The 16,448-nt window shown below is 44.0% G+C and overlaps 2 protein-coding genes and 2 long non-coding RNA genes across 6 annotated transcripts; all 4 read right to left on the bottom strand.

Annotated features, from left to right (window-relative positions):
- Positions 1 to 331: 331 nt before the first annotated feature.
- Positions 332 to 3,521, bottom strand: LOC117864275 (uncharacterized). 2 transcript variants are annotated; one of them, XR_004642376.2, is made up of 2 exons: positions 1,504 to 3,521; positions 332 to 1,067 (listed from the first exon to the last, which is right to left on the bottom strand). It is a non-coding gene; the product is annotated as an uncharacterized lncRNA (long non-coding RNA). The 2 variants fall into 2 exon arrangements; XR_004642379.2 differs by having other exon boundaries at positions 332 to 799.
- Positions 3,522 to 3,783: 262 nt separating this feature from the next.
- LOC140223538 (uncharacterized) lies at positions 3,784 to 4,867 on the bottom strand. The gene is made up of 2 exons (XR_011898866.1): positions 4,511 to 4,867; positions 3,784 to 4,403 (listed from the first exon to the last, which is right to left on the bottom strand). It is a non-coding gene; the product is annotated as an uncharacterized lncRNA (long non-coding RNA).
- A 465-nt stretch (positions 4,868 to 5,332) lies between these two features.
- On the bottom strand, positions 5,333 to 8,350 carry LOC117864533 (uncharacterized). Of its 2 annotated transcripts, none has more exons than XM_072295413.1 (3): positions 8,061 to 8,350; positions 5,937 to 7,959; positions 5,333 to 5,845 (listed from the first exon to the last, which is right to left on the bottom strand). In XM_072295413.1, the coding sequence occupies exon 2, from the start codon at positions 7,877 to 7,879 to the stop codon at positions 6,020 to 6,022; it is 1,860 nt and encodes a 619-aa protein (XP_072151514.1). In that variant the 5' UTR covers positions 7,880 to 7,959; positions 8,061 to 8,350; the 3' UTR covers positions 5,333 to 5,845; positions 5,937 to 6,019. The 2 variants fall into 2 exon arrangements, with proteins under 2 accessions (XP_072151514.1, XP_034604563.1); XM_034748672.2 differs by lacking the exon at positions 8,061 to 8,350 and having other exon boundaries at positions 5,937 to 7,011; positions 7,107 to 7,316.
- A 1,257-nt stretch (positions 8,351 to 9,607) lies between these two features.
- On the bottom strand, positions 9,608 to 15,773 carry LOC117864532 (uncharacterized). Its single transcript, XM_072295350.1, has 4 exons — positions 15,046 to 15,773; positions 13,837 to 14,881; positions 11,046 to 11,356; positions 9,608 to 10,881 (listed from the first exon to the last, which is right to left on the bottom strand). The coding sequence occupies exons 1-4, from the start codon at positions 15,344 to 15,346 to the stop codon at positions 9,755 to 9,757; spliced, it is 2,784 nt and encodes a 927-aa protein (XP_072151451.1). The 5' UTR covers positions 15,347 to 15,773; the 3' UTR covers positions 9,608 to 9,754.
- Between the last annotated feature and the right edge of the window lie 675 nt (positions 15,774 to 16,448).

The raw sequence follows: 16,448 nt of genomic DNA, 5'->3' as shown, positions 1-16,448 counted from the left end.
GAAGAAGGAGAAGTAGTAATCCTTTTTTGCCCATACTTTGTAGGGCAATGTACGCAGCACACGGACGCAACAGCATGTTGTGCTGCCGTTTCCGATTCACTCTTTCTTTATATATAGGCAGTCTCCGATTTCTCTATGGCATAACAGGCGAAACCAGAGCTCCAGTATCACCATTACAACTGAAACAATTGGAAGAGAAGCGTCACTCAAATAGACGAGAAGTATTGATTTTAAGCCAACGAGAGGCGATGAAATTTGAAATGTTCACTTCAGTTCCATCAGCAGGACTCTTCCAAGACTAGATATCAACATTCAGCACAGCATTTTGACATTGATGAATGATGGAATACATGCATTAGCTTCTTATCATAATAGTAATAGCCAATTGGCCACGCACCTCGGAAAATCACACTTTTCTTTTCTTGTGAGGAACAAATTATGGAACAACATTAATTTGCCTCAAAAGGCCATGATATAACAAAAATCAAACAAATAAATAAGATTACAACAAACATATGGAGAGCCCCAACTGACACCACTGGTCTCGTGATTGAAATACACGGAATTGACACCCAGCACTGGAAACTAGTGCTCTAAACCAAGATAGTAATCCATGCAGTACTACATACGTACATTGACAGATCCACTGTCTGAAGCAACTGCTACTTCGGGGCAGCAGAAGAAAAACCTCCAAGGCTGGCAACGACAATCAGAGGCGGAATGGAAAGTCCCATGATGATCTTACCAATGGCTCGCCGCCCGCTGGGGTCCGCTGATACCCAGAAGCCTACAGCCGCCTCTGCGAGCCCAAACACCACAACGGCAATTAGAACACCGTAGTAGGACTCGCCGTGGTGGAGGAACACTCCCCCCGGCACCCTGAAGAAGATGAGGGAGAGCGCCGCTGCGGCTTCGAGGACACCACACAGAATCAGCGCCCCAGGTAGCTTCCCAGGGTCCTGCAGGGCGTCAGAGATGGCGCGCGCGATCTTGCCAAGGACGTCCATTTCTGTATACTGCCAGCCGTGCACTATGCTTGGCGCAGGAGGGAATGAGTTTGCTTCGAGCTTGGATGGAGGAGGCAGACAACAACTATGAGGTTTTATAGGAGACAACAACTATGGAGGAGGGAGCATATACATGTCAAAGGAGATGATTAGGACAGCACCCGAACCGGAACCGAAACCGAAACCGAGCTTAGACATACACATACTCTGAGGTTAATGTTATAGCACCCGAACCGCAACCGAAACCGAGCTTAGACATACACATACTCTGAGGTTAATGTTATAGGTTTAAAAATTCTATCAAACTCCACTGCTTGCTGGTCTGGTTCTCATTCAAACAGGTTTGAGGGTGATTTTATTTTATGGATAAAATTTAATCAAATTTGTGCGAATTTTGACTGAATTGTGAGTTGTTCCAGATTTCCTGGTAAAAGTACAAACTTTATCCAAATTTGACAAATAAAAACGAGTACAAAGTAATTCAAACTGCACTGACCTTTATAAGTTTTGGGATCCACCAGGAAGCCTAGCTACTTCAGGTTCTTGTCTAGAAAGATTGCCCGGTACATGCAACCAGAGTTAGTCAAACCATAGACTTGACTCTTGAGAGCTTGTTTGTTTCTTGAACCTTTATGAAATTTCCTCAAACCGAAACCGAAGCACAGAGATTTCGGTTTCTGGCCCTGCAGGTGGCGCAGTTGTGCACTCATGTCTGAGGGTGACCGGTCGATGTGACACTTGCTGTTGTCATCCTTGAAAAGCATGTGCTTAACTACAACCAGTACAAGAAAAGAAGTAGTTTTCTTGTTCCATTCTGTTCGGAAAAACAAATAACATACGAGGGAAAGGTATGTTACAAGTCAAACATATTTCACGTTATGGGCACCTTACTTTGAAGCCTTTTTTACATCTGAATAATGTTCCAGTATTTGAACCTTGTCATCAAGACTGCAGATATCAGTAAGATATAGAAATGCAATAACCCATCACAGCTTTAATAATTTTTCTTGAGAAGCGTACCCTAGATGACTACTGATTAGCACCAGTGGCGAAGCACCCAAGCAGTGAAACACCCAGAACATTTACCCGCATTCCATCAGCACACTCTTCCAAGATTGCATCCCAACAGTTTATCTCTAGCTTATAAAAAGTCCTATAATAAGCATATGTTTAAACTGCACTGAAGTTATCATCAGGATGACAAGTGCCCTAAAATACCACAAATGACACCGATCAAATAAATTAAATTTCAAGGAGACATACTTTGTGTGTATGTGTTTGCAGCACATGTGAAACCCTCAGACTTTGCTGAAGATGGTGACTATAGACCGCCAGTGGTGAAGATAATAGCAGCTTGCATGTTTAACTTCACAGGAGGAAGCTGAGAGAACAAACTGAATGATCGAACCTTCAAGAGAGGCTCAGCAATAGCCCATTTGACCAAAGTCAAAGGCGGCATCACACCACAACTTCCAATCAATTATAACCTTAAGCTTGCTCGTCGTTTTAGCCTGCATTGCTTGTTTACCTCTTGACTGCACCCTCTGATCTCCAACTCTCCCACTGATGCAAGCGGGCTCTTCCAGCAACCTAGAGGTGCTAGGCAATGTTCAATCTCCCAACTTCTTGAGGGAGGCACTGCAGACCTGCTGCAAGTAACAATTACAGCTCAACCTAGAGCAGCATTGCAGCAGAGCAATTGTAGCTCCTGGAGGGAAATTAATTACTGAAGTGCTCTCTTGTTGCTCTAATAGTATAGCCATATCCTGTCATGTCTTCTCGAGCTAGTAAGTTTTAAGTGCCGGAACCAGAAGGGAGGGCAAAGAGGTGTTTGCAGAAGGACAAACTGAGGAGAGAAATGTCGTCAGTATCAAGCCAACCCAGTCTGGGATAGAGATTGAGACCTCCAGTCTTGATCTTCCCCACTTCCTTGGGCCTGGTAGTACAATTCATGTGTTACAGTGGAAAGTTTGGGATTCTTTGCAAGTTCATGAAGGGAGTTGAGATATGGCAATTCCAATGCAGCCAAGTGCACATAGTTGAAGACTGCCGTTTGCACCAAATTGTTACTATAATGCAGGTTCAGGGATTCTAATCTTGGGTTGTTCCTCAGTGACAATCCTGAGCGACATATGATTTCCTTGGAAAGTAGCACACCACAGCATCTGAAGGAAATGATTGGCCTCAAACTGTATGAGTAATGGTGGAAAGAGGAACTTCTGATAGATTTTATTTTCATGCACCATGGATATCAGTAGTTTGGGAATCCTGTGTTCCATGCTGTTGAAAAATACTAATTCAGGACAGTCAGATATGTGCAATTTCTTCACAAATATGTAGAGGTGCAGAATTTTCAATATAACCTGTTCAACTGCGTCAAAGCAGTTCTTGATGAAGTAATAGAAAAGGAAATATACAGCAACGACAGTTGTCTGATCTGTTCTTCTATGGGTCAAATTAGTGTCTTAACAGATATCTTCCTAGGCAGATCAAAGAGACCACACACACATGAGCTTAATTACTAAGTATCTTGCAAAAGGTGCAAGTAGGCTTTGTGTGTTATCATTGTATAAGACCCATGTAGCATTCTCCTTGGTGAGATCAACCTGGGACAGTCATTTGTTTGCAATCTCTCTAAATAGATGAGTTTACTGAATGTTTGAAGTGAAACAGAAACCAGACTGGGGCAGCTTATGATGTGAAAGTTAAGTATGCTAGTCAAGTAGTTGAATGCCGCAGCCTTCTCATCCAAGACGCTCAACTCTTCAGACTGAACTGTAAAGAATGACCAATCCTTTGGTATTTCCATTGTTGGGGATGCTGAAACCCAATGATACATACAGATAATAACTTGGAAGACCATTTGGCAAGAGGAACAAGAGACGACTCTACCATTTGCAAATCAAAGTGATATCTGATTCTTTGATCATGTTACACAAATCTTGCAAGAGTTGTCTTCTTAACTCTTCGTTGCCAACTATTGGAGTTGGAGGAACATGCAGGTCACTGGATTTCCCATTAATCAATAGCTCTACTATCTCATCTGTCTATTTCCCTCCCATCCACCTTATGTTCAATTGGAACAGAAGTTCTAGCTAGGCACAGCCATGCAATATCAACATGAGCTCTCCAGATGGAGAGCATTCTACACAGGATCACCGTTTACTCAACAGGCTTGCAGTTTTGTTTCCCTGCCAGAGGTATGGCACTTGTTATCAAGCTGCACATGATATTTTGAGCTGGCTCCTCTTCTATTTACCTTTATTCCCCAGAACGGTCATGACAGAATCTACAGCCTTGGAGACCCATGTCTTTAGGATTCAGTACACGATGAAAGGTCGAAGAAGAGATTTGACTGAAAATCCATTGCTTCAAATAGAATAGAAGCAGCACCATCTGCATAAGAGGGGGATTAATGCCAGTAGTTTACTGTGTGCAACTACCAACAGAAGCAAAAGAGTTTGAATGCTTGAACAAATTGCAACAAAAAAAAAATCCTAGACCTCTCGCTGGATGCGGTAGTAGACTAATAGAGCTCGTCCATGGAACGTGACAGCGTCTCGTTCCCGACAAAGGCCCCCTCCCTGGCGCAGCAGCGAGCACCGCCTCGGCGGCCCTCATCTCGCGTTCGAGCCGCCGCGCATCGCCGGCGAGCCCCACCTCGCGCGCCCAGGTCTCCCAGTTTGTCCTTGAGGCGGCTCCCGACTCTCTCTCTCTCTCCACCAACACCAGCCACCCCTCTTCGGCTTCTCCATCTGGGCCCACCAACATCGTGTCGAGCGGCAAATAGTGCAACACGACGATCCCGGCCACGTCAACGACGTCGACGATGGCGGCCCGGGAGGCCGGTAGTGTTGGAACTGGACCGTCTAAATGATAGCCCGGTAGGCCCACCGAGTTAACGGGCCTCATCCTTTACTTTTTTTTTGTTCTAGTTTTTTCCTTTTTGAAATTTACATTTAGTCAAGCTGTTGAACTATGAAACGTTTCCCGCGCTTCACCTGAAAGAAAAAGTACGGGCCATCAATTCAGCAGCAGTGTTAACGTGATGCACGTCTTTCTGCGTACGTGTACACCGATTCCACTGGCAGGAGCAAGTAACAACCGGCAATGGCGATCAAGCATGAGAGCAGCGGGAACACAAGCGAGCACGCAGCAGTTCCCGTTCTTCCTTGATGGAACAGAATCCAAGACTCCAAGTGCAACTGTGCGATCAAATTTGTTGCCCCAGATTGCTTGGTAGCGTTACAGAAACAGTGGCCACACCTTCACGGGAGTAGAACACAACTAGATTGATTCAACAGCAAGCATATGGGCATATGCAGTTACGTTAACCCGTGGCTATTACATACACGTAACTAGTGATGACAGAAGACGGAGAAACCAGTAACAGATATACATATTAGTAACAGAAACTATCTTGTAACTCAAGTTCAATGCTAGATCCATATTGCGTCACAAGGGAAGGATGGAAAAAAAATCTGTAATAGCAAGTAGCACCAGGCCACCAACACATCATAGGCTGACGTATTGAATTCTTGCACAAATGAGTACTCGAGTTATCTGCTAGATTCTTGCACGACGTCGGCAAGATGTGGATCAGCTGAACTCAAGTTCCCACCTTGTCGATCTGTTCATCACATACCGTAACTGGAGCTTCCAATTTATCAGCTGCGTGCGTGTCTGCACAAGGCCATTTTGCCGTGCGCAAGTATGATAGGCCATCTAGGGAGGAAAATTGAAGAAGAAGGGCGTGTACTCTATACTGAGCTGTTTCTCCATTTGACCTTTCGGTGAAACTTTTGCGATGAGATTGAAGACTTCGAGTGTCCAAGTTCCTGCAGAATGAATGTTTAGTTTAGCAACAGGGCAGTGCGGGTATGCTTTTAACAGATTGCGAAGGTAACAAGATCTATGATGCGTGTGTACCTGAAAAGCGGAAGAAGGCTAACAGTAGCAGCTTGTTGTGTACAGGAAGAAATGTGTATCCATCATGCCATCCAGCAGCCAGTTCAACCATAATTGTAAATTTGGACCTTTAGCTTCCCTGTTGTGAGCATCCTGCATTGTTCCTGTAGCTCCTCACTGCATCGTTCGATAGCCACCAATTCCAGTGAAGGTGGAAGGCCCTTTTCAGGCAGCCTTGAGATGCGTGGACAACCCTTGACGTCTAACTTTTTGAGGGAGTGAAGACTGTGCAACACAGCAGGAAGATCGATGAGATTCAGAAAACCCAAAAATGAAAGATCCTGCAGAGAGGTGAGGAGCTGAAGTGCCTTTTCTTGCTCATCTGTAAAGCAGATCACATCTGAATCAGTTATTCTTAGGTAACGGAGAGAGGTGAGGTGCTTGCAGAAAGACGTGGCAAGAGCAGATGAGTCATCAACATAGAGTCTTTCCAGCTGGGGGAATATGCTAAAACCCTCAGGCTGTCGCGACAAAAGCTCCAACAATGGAGCTATGCTGCGACAGTCGTATATTGCCAAATCAGTAAGGTTCCCAAGGGATGGCAAGGTTTCCAGTGGAGTGAGCCAGTCACAACTATAAACTGTCAAGTCTTTCAATGCTGCGAGCGAACCCAGCTGCAGAGAAGTCAGATTTTGGCTATCACAAAAACATACTTCTAGATAGGACAGGGAGCCTTGCAGAGATGTGAGGGAACGGCAGTCCTCAATCCACAGGTTTTTCAGTGTTGCGAGGCAACCGAGCTGCAAAAATATCAGGTTCGGACTATTCAATACCACTAAAGAGCGGAGGAAGGGGAGGTGGGCCAGCAAATAGGGCGCCAAGTCATCCTGAAGATGTCTGATGCTTAGTTTCCCAAGTAATGGAGGAAGGAGACGAGCATGACTGCTTCCCTCTTCCACCTCTTGACACTTCCGAACCCATGAAGCAGATAACTCAGGATTCATCTCAATTGACAAGATTCGAAGGGAACTCAGATATTGCATGTCCTCCAATACAGCCAGCTGCCGACAATTGTGGATCTGGAGCTCCTGCAAAGCTGTGCAGAAATGCAGATTTAAATATTGCAAATCTGGGCTCTCATGCACTAACAAAAATCTGATAGAGGTGTTCTCTGGAAAGTAAGGCTGTAACCTTCTTGGGAGGAACTCGATATGAAGATCTGGGACGGATGGTGGCAGGGAAAACCTCTCATCCGCAGAAGAAAGCAGCATGGGGCAACCTGTAATGACTAACTCTGTGAGGGAGGTGAACCCTCCATACCCCTCCTTGCTGCCATATAACTGCATTCCTGGGCACCTTCGAATATGTAACTTCTCGAGGGTTGAAAGGATATTTAGTGGAATGTACAAACCGAATTCATCTTGGGCTAAGCGTGGTAAGACTGCTTGACTAGCCAAACGGCCAGTCTCCACCTCTTGTCTGGGACGATGGATTGATATGGATTTCATCTGGGGACAATCCTCTATATCCAATTCCTCAAGGGACTGCATATGGGGCAGCATTTCAGTTAACCACTTGCCTGCTATACCACCACACGACTCAATTTTTAGATGTCCGAGACGTGGAAAGGCAGGATAATTTGTAGCATTCCAGGTTTCAGAGACACCAGGCACAATACATGATGAGACCAGATTACCACAACTGACGATTACCATCTTTCTTAAATTGAGGAGCTGCCTGAAGCCTTCAAATGAAAGAAACACCAGATTTGGACAGTGGCCTATGTGCAGTGACGTCACATCTGTTAGATTTTGGAACGCCAAAATCTTGGCATCAAGCACTCTCAACTCCTTAGAGGACATGACCGATAAATCATTTGAATTTTTCTCTAATGCTGGATACGTTAAAAGCGGTTGAACTGATACTTGAGTATTTTCAGCAGGAGGCAGGGGGTGTAACAACATCAGACGAGGACATCCATGTATCTTTAGCACACGGAGACCAGATAACCATTTCTTTTGTGCAGCTTCAGCAGATGAAAATTCTACAGAAAGAAAAGGAAATCAAGATTGTAATATACTGAGTGAACTAGAGATTACTAGAGCTAAAAACATATACAATCTTCTCCTTAGAGAAATACATTACCAGTTTGTTTGCTAGATTAATAAGTTCAGTCTGATTGTGGTACTTGAACATAAAGCTACACCCATTGTTGCTTCTGGACTCTGCCTACCGTTTTAGTTATGACAAAACACAAGAAAACAACTGTGAAAGGAAAGTCACTATTTTGCAAGTGTGCAAATTGCTAAATTAAGAGCTCTATCACATTACTGTCATGTAGAAATGCCTGCATAAGAAACATATAAAGCCGAAATAACCAACTAAGTTGGTGTTTGCTTTTATTAAACAACTGAGGGAAAAACAGAAAACTGAATGCTTACCATTACCTGCACTAGTGTCTTCCAGGCTCAACCTCCAAGGTCTTTGTTCAACTTCAGAAGAACATAAGTTCTGAAGTTCAAAAGGAGTAAAAACCTTCAGTTCATAGCAGTTCTCAATGATCAGTACCCGTAGATGAAAATCCAATTCCCTCTTAAAAGTGGCAACACATTTCTCTAAGCTCGGCAAATCAGTTAAAACCAACTCCTCTAAACAAGGAATTCCTAGTTCTTTTACATGACAGATATTAATCAACTTAAGCTTCTTAAGGAACGGAAGCTTTTCGAGAGATGGAAGTACTCTCCATTCTTTGCAATTCTCTAGATGAAGCAGCTGCAAAGATGTAACTGAGAGACCAGTGGAGAACCAACTTGGAGAGATATAGCCACTATAGCCAATTATCTGAAGATGTTTAAGATTTTGATGAGGTTTAAGACCCTCAAGAACCTCAGTCGCTGTCTCTGCTGAAATCCCCAAACTAGTGCTATCAGAATCCCACAAGAAGCACAATGCCTCTAGGTGCCCTTTATCTATCAGTCGTGCTTCACTAGCATCTCGTTTGCTTTTGACATTTTCAAGTTGATAAATTCCAAGTTTTACAAGTTGATTCATGAATTTAAGCTGTTTTATATCAAACCCACAAGCATTCTGAACCCTGAATATGGGAAGCTCCTGAAGAGAGGTCATTTTGCCTATCCTATCAATGGTTGAGTGCACATCCTCTTTTGCAACAAGATGTTGCAAGTGAACAAGATTATTCATACCAGTGGGTAGAGTTGGATCTGCGTAAGTATTAACATCTAATACTTGGAGATGGAAAAAGTTGCTCAGCGCTTGTGGAAGCTCACACCTCATGCCATAAGAGTTCAACTTTATATAACGAATATGCGTGCAACTTACCAAATAGCTGATGAAACAACCAATATCAGCATAGGTTGTTGCAGAGATTTGTAGCAATCGTAAACTTGCCGCTTCTTTAAACATATTCTGGAAGCATTTGAAAAAAGTAGGGCCAGAATTGCCAATTAAGACCAATGACCTCAGCTTTTTCAGTGACGTAACTAGTAGCAGCTTTCTCTTAAAATTCTCACAAGAAATTGCGTTCCCATGTTGATCTATTGAGTATGCAAAATGAGTAACTACTGACAGATGGCGCGTAGTTGGCAATATTTCTTTACATTCTGTCCCATCTATAGTTGCAAAGTCAGCTCTTGAAACCTCACGTGCTAAATCATGCATAAGATCGTGCATGACAAAGCTATTCGAATATAACCGGTGCCTTCCGACATGCTGAAAGAAGCCTGAATTCACTAGATCAGCCAAATAAGCCTTCCCTATATCCTCCAGTTTTTTACCAGTATGGTTTCCATGCACAAATCCTTGTGAAATCCACATTCTAACTAACTCAGCTCCACCAAATTAAAGTGATAATCCTTCGGGAATAGACAGCAATATCTGAAACATTGCTGCAAGTGGCTGGAGAGGTAGTCATAGCTGAGCTTCAAAGCAGGCATAATACTTCCACTGTCCTGTAAGGATTTCCATTCTTCATTATTCAGAATATGTGTCCAGTTATCAATGCTAATATTCCTTTTCAATAAAGCACCTACAGTTTTTGCTGCTAATGGGTTCCCTTTCAGTTCCCGAGCTATCTGCTTCCCAATAGTGAACAGACTTGGATGATATTCATATTTCTCGTCACCAAATGTACATGTTTTAAATAGTAGCCAGAAATCATCATCTTTCAAAGCACCTAACTTGACTGGTTGAACTGTTCGTGTCATTTCCGCAACAGATAACTTCCGAGTTGTCACAAGTATCATATTACCCATTGCTTGATTATGTTTCAAAGGAGCTAATAATTTGTTCCAGGAGTGCTCTTTCATGTCATCCCAGACATCATCCAAGACAATAAGAAACCTCCTAGATACCATGTGTTTCGCTAGATCCTCCTGAAGTCTGTTCAAGTTGTTGGTTTGTACTTTCGTTTGTTTAGAGACACAATCTAACATCTCCCTTGTCAGCCTAAATACATCAAAATTATCAGACACACAAACCCATATCTTGACCTCAAAATGATTTCCAACTTCCAAACTATTGTATACAAGTTGGGCCAAAGTTGTCTTCCCAACCCCTCCAATTCCTACAATTGGAAGGACAGTTATACCATTGGATCTGTTACTTGCCATGAGCTTTAGGATTGATTCCTTCTCCACATCCCTCCCGTACACTTTACGTTCAACAAGATATGATGATGTTAGACGTGTGTCCTGAGCTGTAATCTGACTCTGATTTGAAGTTCCAGCGGAGTTGAATCCATCTATTTTCAGAATGTCACTGACATCACGTCCACAATCCCGTAATTTATCAGCAATGTGCTTTATCATAACAGAAATCTCACTCGTATCATCTTCTCGTTTTCTTTTCCCCAAAATGCCGGAAAAGGTGCCTGCAAGCTGTTTTACGGACCACGTGGATGAATTTGTTGCATTGTGTGCACCGGTAGCTGCACCATCGCCAGTATTGCCTGTGAAAAAAAAAAAACTAGACCGTTGCTTTCATATTCCAAGAGAAATCCATCGTAGCATAAGTTAGGAAATGGAAAACAATTTGACCAATCGCTCAAAAGGCATAGAGTAGAACAAATTCGAAAACTAGCAAGTCCATGGGACCGGTATACGAAGCACGTACCACTTTCGACCTGTTCTTTGAGGCGGTAGTAGTCGAGGTCGTCCATCACGTCTTCGGCGTCGTACAGCAGCTCCCTGAGATCAGAGAGAGACCGTGCCAGTGGCTCGTTCTCGATCTTCCTCCCCTTGGCAGCAGCAACCACCATCTGGACATACCTCACGGCCGACTTGAGCTTCTCCACGTCGTTGGCGAGGCCAACTCTGCGAGTCCATGCCTCCAGCTTCTCAGTGAAGAGGTTCCCCAGGATGCTCTGCACCAGCCATCCGATGGCTGCATCCACCACAGCTCCAACCGCCGGCATCGTCCCGTGCCTGAGTCAGCTGTAGGCAGACAGCACTGGTTGCACGAGCTGGAAGAAATTGAAATATTGAATCAAATGTGGATATGTATGGAGATGGGAGGAAACGACGCAATCACGCAAAGAGATGGAAAGGGAAGGGCGGTGGATCAAAGATAAGCCAAAGGAAGTTGCGAGGAAAAGTGAGGCACAAGCAGATAGTCTGAATTCGTGGGAACGGCAAGGCAAAAATGTCTGCGTGAGTGCGCGACTTCGAAATTCCTATCAGAGAGAGTGCTTCGGGACCCAATCCAACTCCTGCATCATTTTCCAATGGATGTGACTGCACTTTTGCGAGCTAGTGCAGTTGGTTTATATTCGGTGTTGCACGTTGAGCCATTTGAGTGCTAGGTTGTTTGGTTGCTTCGTCGTAGTAAGTTATGCCGTCTACAACTTACACAAAAACCTGATCGGATCCATACCGGAAGATTTTAGAAAGCATAACGCAGCCAGATGAAAAGTGGAGTGGGAGTAGAAGGGGAATCGGACGCTCCGCCGAAGATCGTGCTTGCTTTTCCGCTAGGAATTGAGGGTTTGATGGCAACTTAGGGTATAACATTGGCGGACCCAGAAACGGACCACGAGGGAGGCTAAATCATAGGCCAAATTTTTTTTTCTCGCTCAACCCAGTACACTAATAGATATAGCTAAGATTGATTCAGAGTGCTCAAAGGCAAAGATACATAGAATTATGATAATAAGTATAGAAAAATACCAAATACATGGAGTCTTGCATCTTCAAGAATTCACACCACTTGAACTAATAATTATTATGATAATAAGTATGTAGGCCAATAGTATGATAATAAGTATAGAAAAATACCAAATAAATGGTTGTGCTGGGCAGTATGTAGGCCAATAGTTATTTATTTTGGGCTGAGCTTTTGCTAAAAAGAAAACCTGTTAAAAAAATTTTCAGCCCAAGGGGGGGCTGCAGCCCCCCCAGCCCCCCCCCCCCCCCGTGCATCCGCCAATGGGGTATAATAGAGTGGGAGTAGAAGGGGAATCGGACGCTCCGTCGAAGATCGTGCTTACTTTTTCGCTAGGAATTGAGAGTTCGATGGCAACTTAGGTACAATAGTTATCTTTTTACCACTACATGTGGTTCAACGATCCTACGTCGAGAAGATCGGACCATCTCCGTATCATTGAAGGATGAGCACGTGTACACATAGCACCTGTTTACACTTTCATCCTCACTTTGTGTAAAAGGATTAACCCGAAGGTACTATGGCTGGTGGACAAAGGCTTATAAGTTGACGCCAACCTTAATCAACTAGTAATGTGGTACTAAACATACGCGCCTGCATTCATGAGCTATTATTGAGCCATCCAAATTTGAGCCGGCTGACAAGTCCTAAACCAAACAATTTGATAGTCCGAGAATCGAAGCGAAACCCGACGCTCTTCATTCATAAAAGACGGCCTGAATTGCTTGATTTTGTTTCCCCTGAATGCATCAGGGCCCATCATTTCCTTTGCTTCAACTCTACAACTCCATTTACATGTGCTACGTGTTCTCCGCACTAGGGATGAGCAAAACTGCAAAAGGGGTCACAAGAATCACGGTTTCCCTTTTCACTGAAAAAAACACGACGCATGAGGCGCAAAAGGTAGATTAACCCGTCAGCTAGCAATAGCAAATATGTACTTGAGGTACACGCCAAAATACAGAGGTAACTAACTTAACTAATACTGACAGAAGAACTATAATGTAGTACTCCCTCTGTTTTAAATTGTAGATTATTTTAGCTAATTATAATTCTTCTGTCAGTACATTATCTGGTAACAAATAATTATACGAGAACACAAGATAAATAAAAATGCCTAATCCAGGAAACCTTTTTTTTCTTTGAGGGAGCATAATAACATACAGTTTGCATCACGTGAATGGGAAAAATGTCCGAACTCCTAATAGCACCAATACATCACAAGGTGGCGTGTTTAAATTCATGAACAAATGAGTAGTCATCTGCTGCGTTCCTGGCAGGGCGAGATGTCGATCAGTTCAACCAAAAGTCACCCAACGGACTGTTCTTTTCATCACATACCAGAAATGAAAAATCCTCAGCTGTGTGCCTGCATAAAGGCATCCGGCCACGTGCAGTATGATAGGCCATCTAAGGGACAAAGGGGCATCTACTGAATTGGTGCACCTCGTTTGACCTTTGGACAGCACTTATGTGGTGATCTTGAACACGTTAAGTAGCGAGCTGACGTGTACGGGTTCCCAAGTTCATGCACAGAGAATGCTTAGTTTAGCAAGTGGTAGTGATGTTATGGTATCAACAGAGAGTTTAGCAAGAGGCAACAATATTATGATATCAACAGACTCTGAAGATAACAAGGTACTGATGTAAGCATACCTAAGAAGTGGAAAACGGCAGCCAAGGTAGCGTGTCTCGTAGAGTCGTAGGCACAAATGCTCATCCAACGGAGCCATCGAGCACTCAGTTTACATATCCCCTATCAATTTTGACCTTGATCATTTTTGCAAGCATTCTGCATTTTTCATTTAGCTCTGCACTGCAGTCAATGATCTTAAGCTTTTCCAATGAAGGTGGAAGGCCCTTCTCAGGAAGCCTTGCGATGCATGGACAATCCTGGACAAATAATTTCTTGAGGGAAGGAAGGCTATGTAGCACAGCAGGAAGATGTACGAGATTCTTGCAGTGAATAAACCGGAGCTTTCGCAGAGACGTGAGGAGCTGAAGTGCTTTCTCTTGCTCATCTGTAAGGCAGGCCCTTTTGATATTTGAATTTGAATTCTCAAGTAGAACTAGATGCTGTACAGAGGTAAGATGCTTGCAGAAAGACGTTGTAAGGGCAGAAAAGTCATCCATCTTAATTCTTTCTAGTCTAGGGAATAGATTAAATCCCACTGCCTGTTGTGACATAAAGTTCAAACACGGAGTTATGCTGTAACAGCCCAATATTGTCAAATCCGTGAGGCTCCCAAGGGATTGCAACCCTTCCAGTGAAGCGAGCGACTTGCAGAATAGAACATCCAACTTTTTCAATGCTCTGAGGAAACCTAGCTGTAAAGATGTCAAATTTGGACTATCAGATATCTCTAGTTCAGAGAAGAGGCCTTCCAGAGATGCCAGGGAGTCACAGCTATTAATTAACACCCTTTTCAATGCTGTGAGGGAACCCAGAGGCAGAGATGTCAAATTTGGACTATCGCATACCTCTAGCTGGGTGAGGGAAGGGAGGCGAGCCATCAAATAGGGCACAGTCTCATCCTGGAGAGCCTTGATGCGAAGTACCTCAAGTGATCGAGGAAGGAGAGTGTGAGTGCTTCCCTCCTGATCTTGACATTTGAGAACCCATGCTTTATCAGCAATGTGCTTTATCATAACAGAAATCTCACTCGTATCATCTTCTCGTTTTCTTTTCCCCAAAATGCCGGAAAAGGTGCCTGCAAGCTGTTTTACGGACCACGTGGATGAATTTGTTGCATTGTGTGCACCGGTAGCTGCACCATCGCCAGTATTGCCTGTGAAAAAAAAAAAACTAGACCGTTGCTTTCATATTCCAAGAGAAATCCATCGTAGCATAAGTTAGGAAATGGAAAACAATTTGACCAATCGCTCAAAAGGCATAGAGTAGAACAAATTCGAAAACTAGCAAGTCCATGGGACCGGTATACGAAGCACGTACCACTTTCGACCTGTTCTTTGAGGCGGTAGTAGTCGAGGTCGTCCATCACGTCTTCGGCGTCGTACAGCAGCTCCCTGAGATCAGAGAGAGACCGTGCCAGTGGCTCGTTCTCGATCTTCCTCCCCTTGGCAGCAGCAACCACCATCTGGACATACCTCACGGCCGACTTGAGCTTCTCCACGTCGTTGGCGAGGCCAACTCTGCGAGTCCATGCCTCCAGCTTCTCAGTGAAGAGGTTCCCCAGGATGCTCTGCACCAGCCATCCGATGGCTGCATCCACCACAGCTCCAACCGCCGGCATCGTCCCGTGCCTGAGTCAGCTGTAGGCAGACAGCACTGGTTGCACGAGCTGGAAGAAATTGAAATATTGAATCAAATGTGGATATGTATGGAGATGGGAGGAAACGACGCAATCACGCAAAGAGATGGAAAGGGAAGGGCGGTGGATCAAAGATAAGCCAAAGGAAGTTGCGAGGAAAAGTGAGGCACAAGCAGATAGTCTGAATTCGTGGGAACGGCAAGGCAAAAATGTCTGCGTGAGTGCGCGACTTCGAAATTCCTATCAGAGAGAGTGCTTCGGGACCCAATCCAACTCCTGCATCATTTTCCAATGGATGTGACTGCACTTTTGCGAGCTAGTGCAGTTGGTTTATATTCGGTGTTGCACGTTGAGCCATTTGAGTGCTAGGTTGTTTGGTTGCTTCGTCGTAGTAAGTTATGCCGTCTACAACTTACACAAAAACCTGATCGGATCCATACCGGAAGATTTTAGAAAGCATAACGCAGCCAGATGAAAAGTGGAGTGGGAGTAGAAGGGGAATCGGACGCTCCGCCGAAGATCGTGCTTGCTTTTCCGCTAGGAATTGAGGGTTTGATGGCAACTTAGGGTATAACATTGGCGGACCCAGAAACGGACCACGAGGGAGGCTAAATCATAGGCCAAATTTTTTTTTCTCGCTCAACCCAGTACACTAATAGATATAGCTAAGATTGATTCAGAGTGCTCAAAGGCAAAGATACATAGAATTATGATAATAAGTATAGAAAAATACCAAATACATGGAGTCTTGCATCTTCAAGAATTCACACCACTTGAACTAATAATTATTATGATAATAAGTATGTAGGCCAATAGTATGATAATAAGTATAGAAAAATACCAAATAAATGGTTGTGCTGGGCAGTATGTAGGCCAATAGTTATTTATTTTGGGCTGAGCTTTTGCTAAAAAGAAAACCTGTTAAAAAAATTTTCAGCCCAAGGGGGGGCTGCAGCCCCCCCAGCCCCCCCCCCCCCCCCCCCCGTGCATCCGCCAATGGGGTATAATAGAGTGGGAGTAGAAGGGGAATCGGACGCTCCGTCGAAGATCGTGCTTACTTTTTCGCTAGGAATTGAGAGTTCGA

This window comes from Setaria viridis, chromosome 7 (assembly GCF_005286985.2).
Source record: "Setaria viridis chromosome 7, Setaria_viridis_v4.0, whole genome shotgun sequence".
Lineage (NCBI taxonomy): Eukaryota > Viridiplantae > Streptophyta > Magnoliopsida > Poales > Poaceae > Setaria > Setaria viridis.
This window is presented reverse-complemented; position numbering and strand designations above follow the sequence as displayed.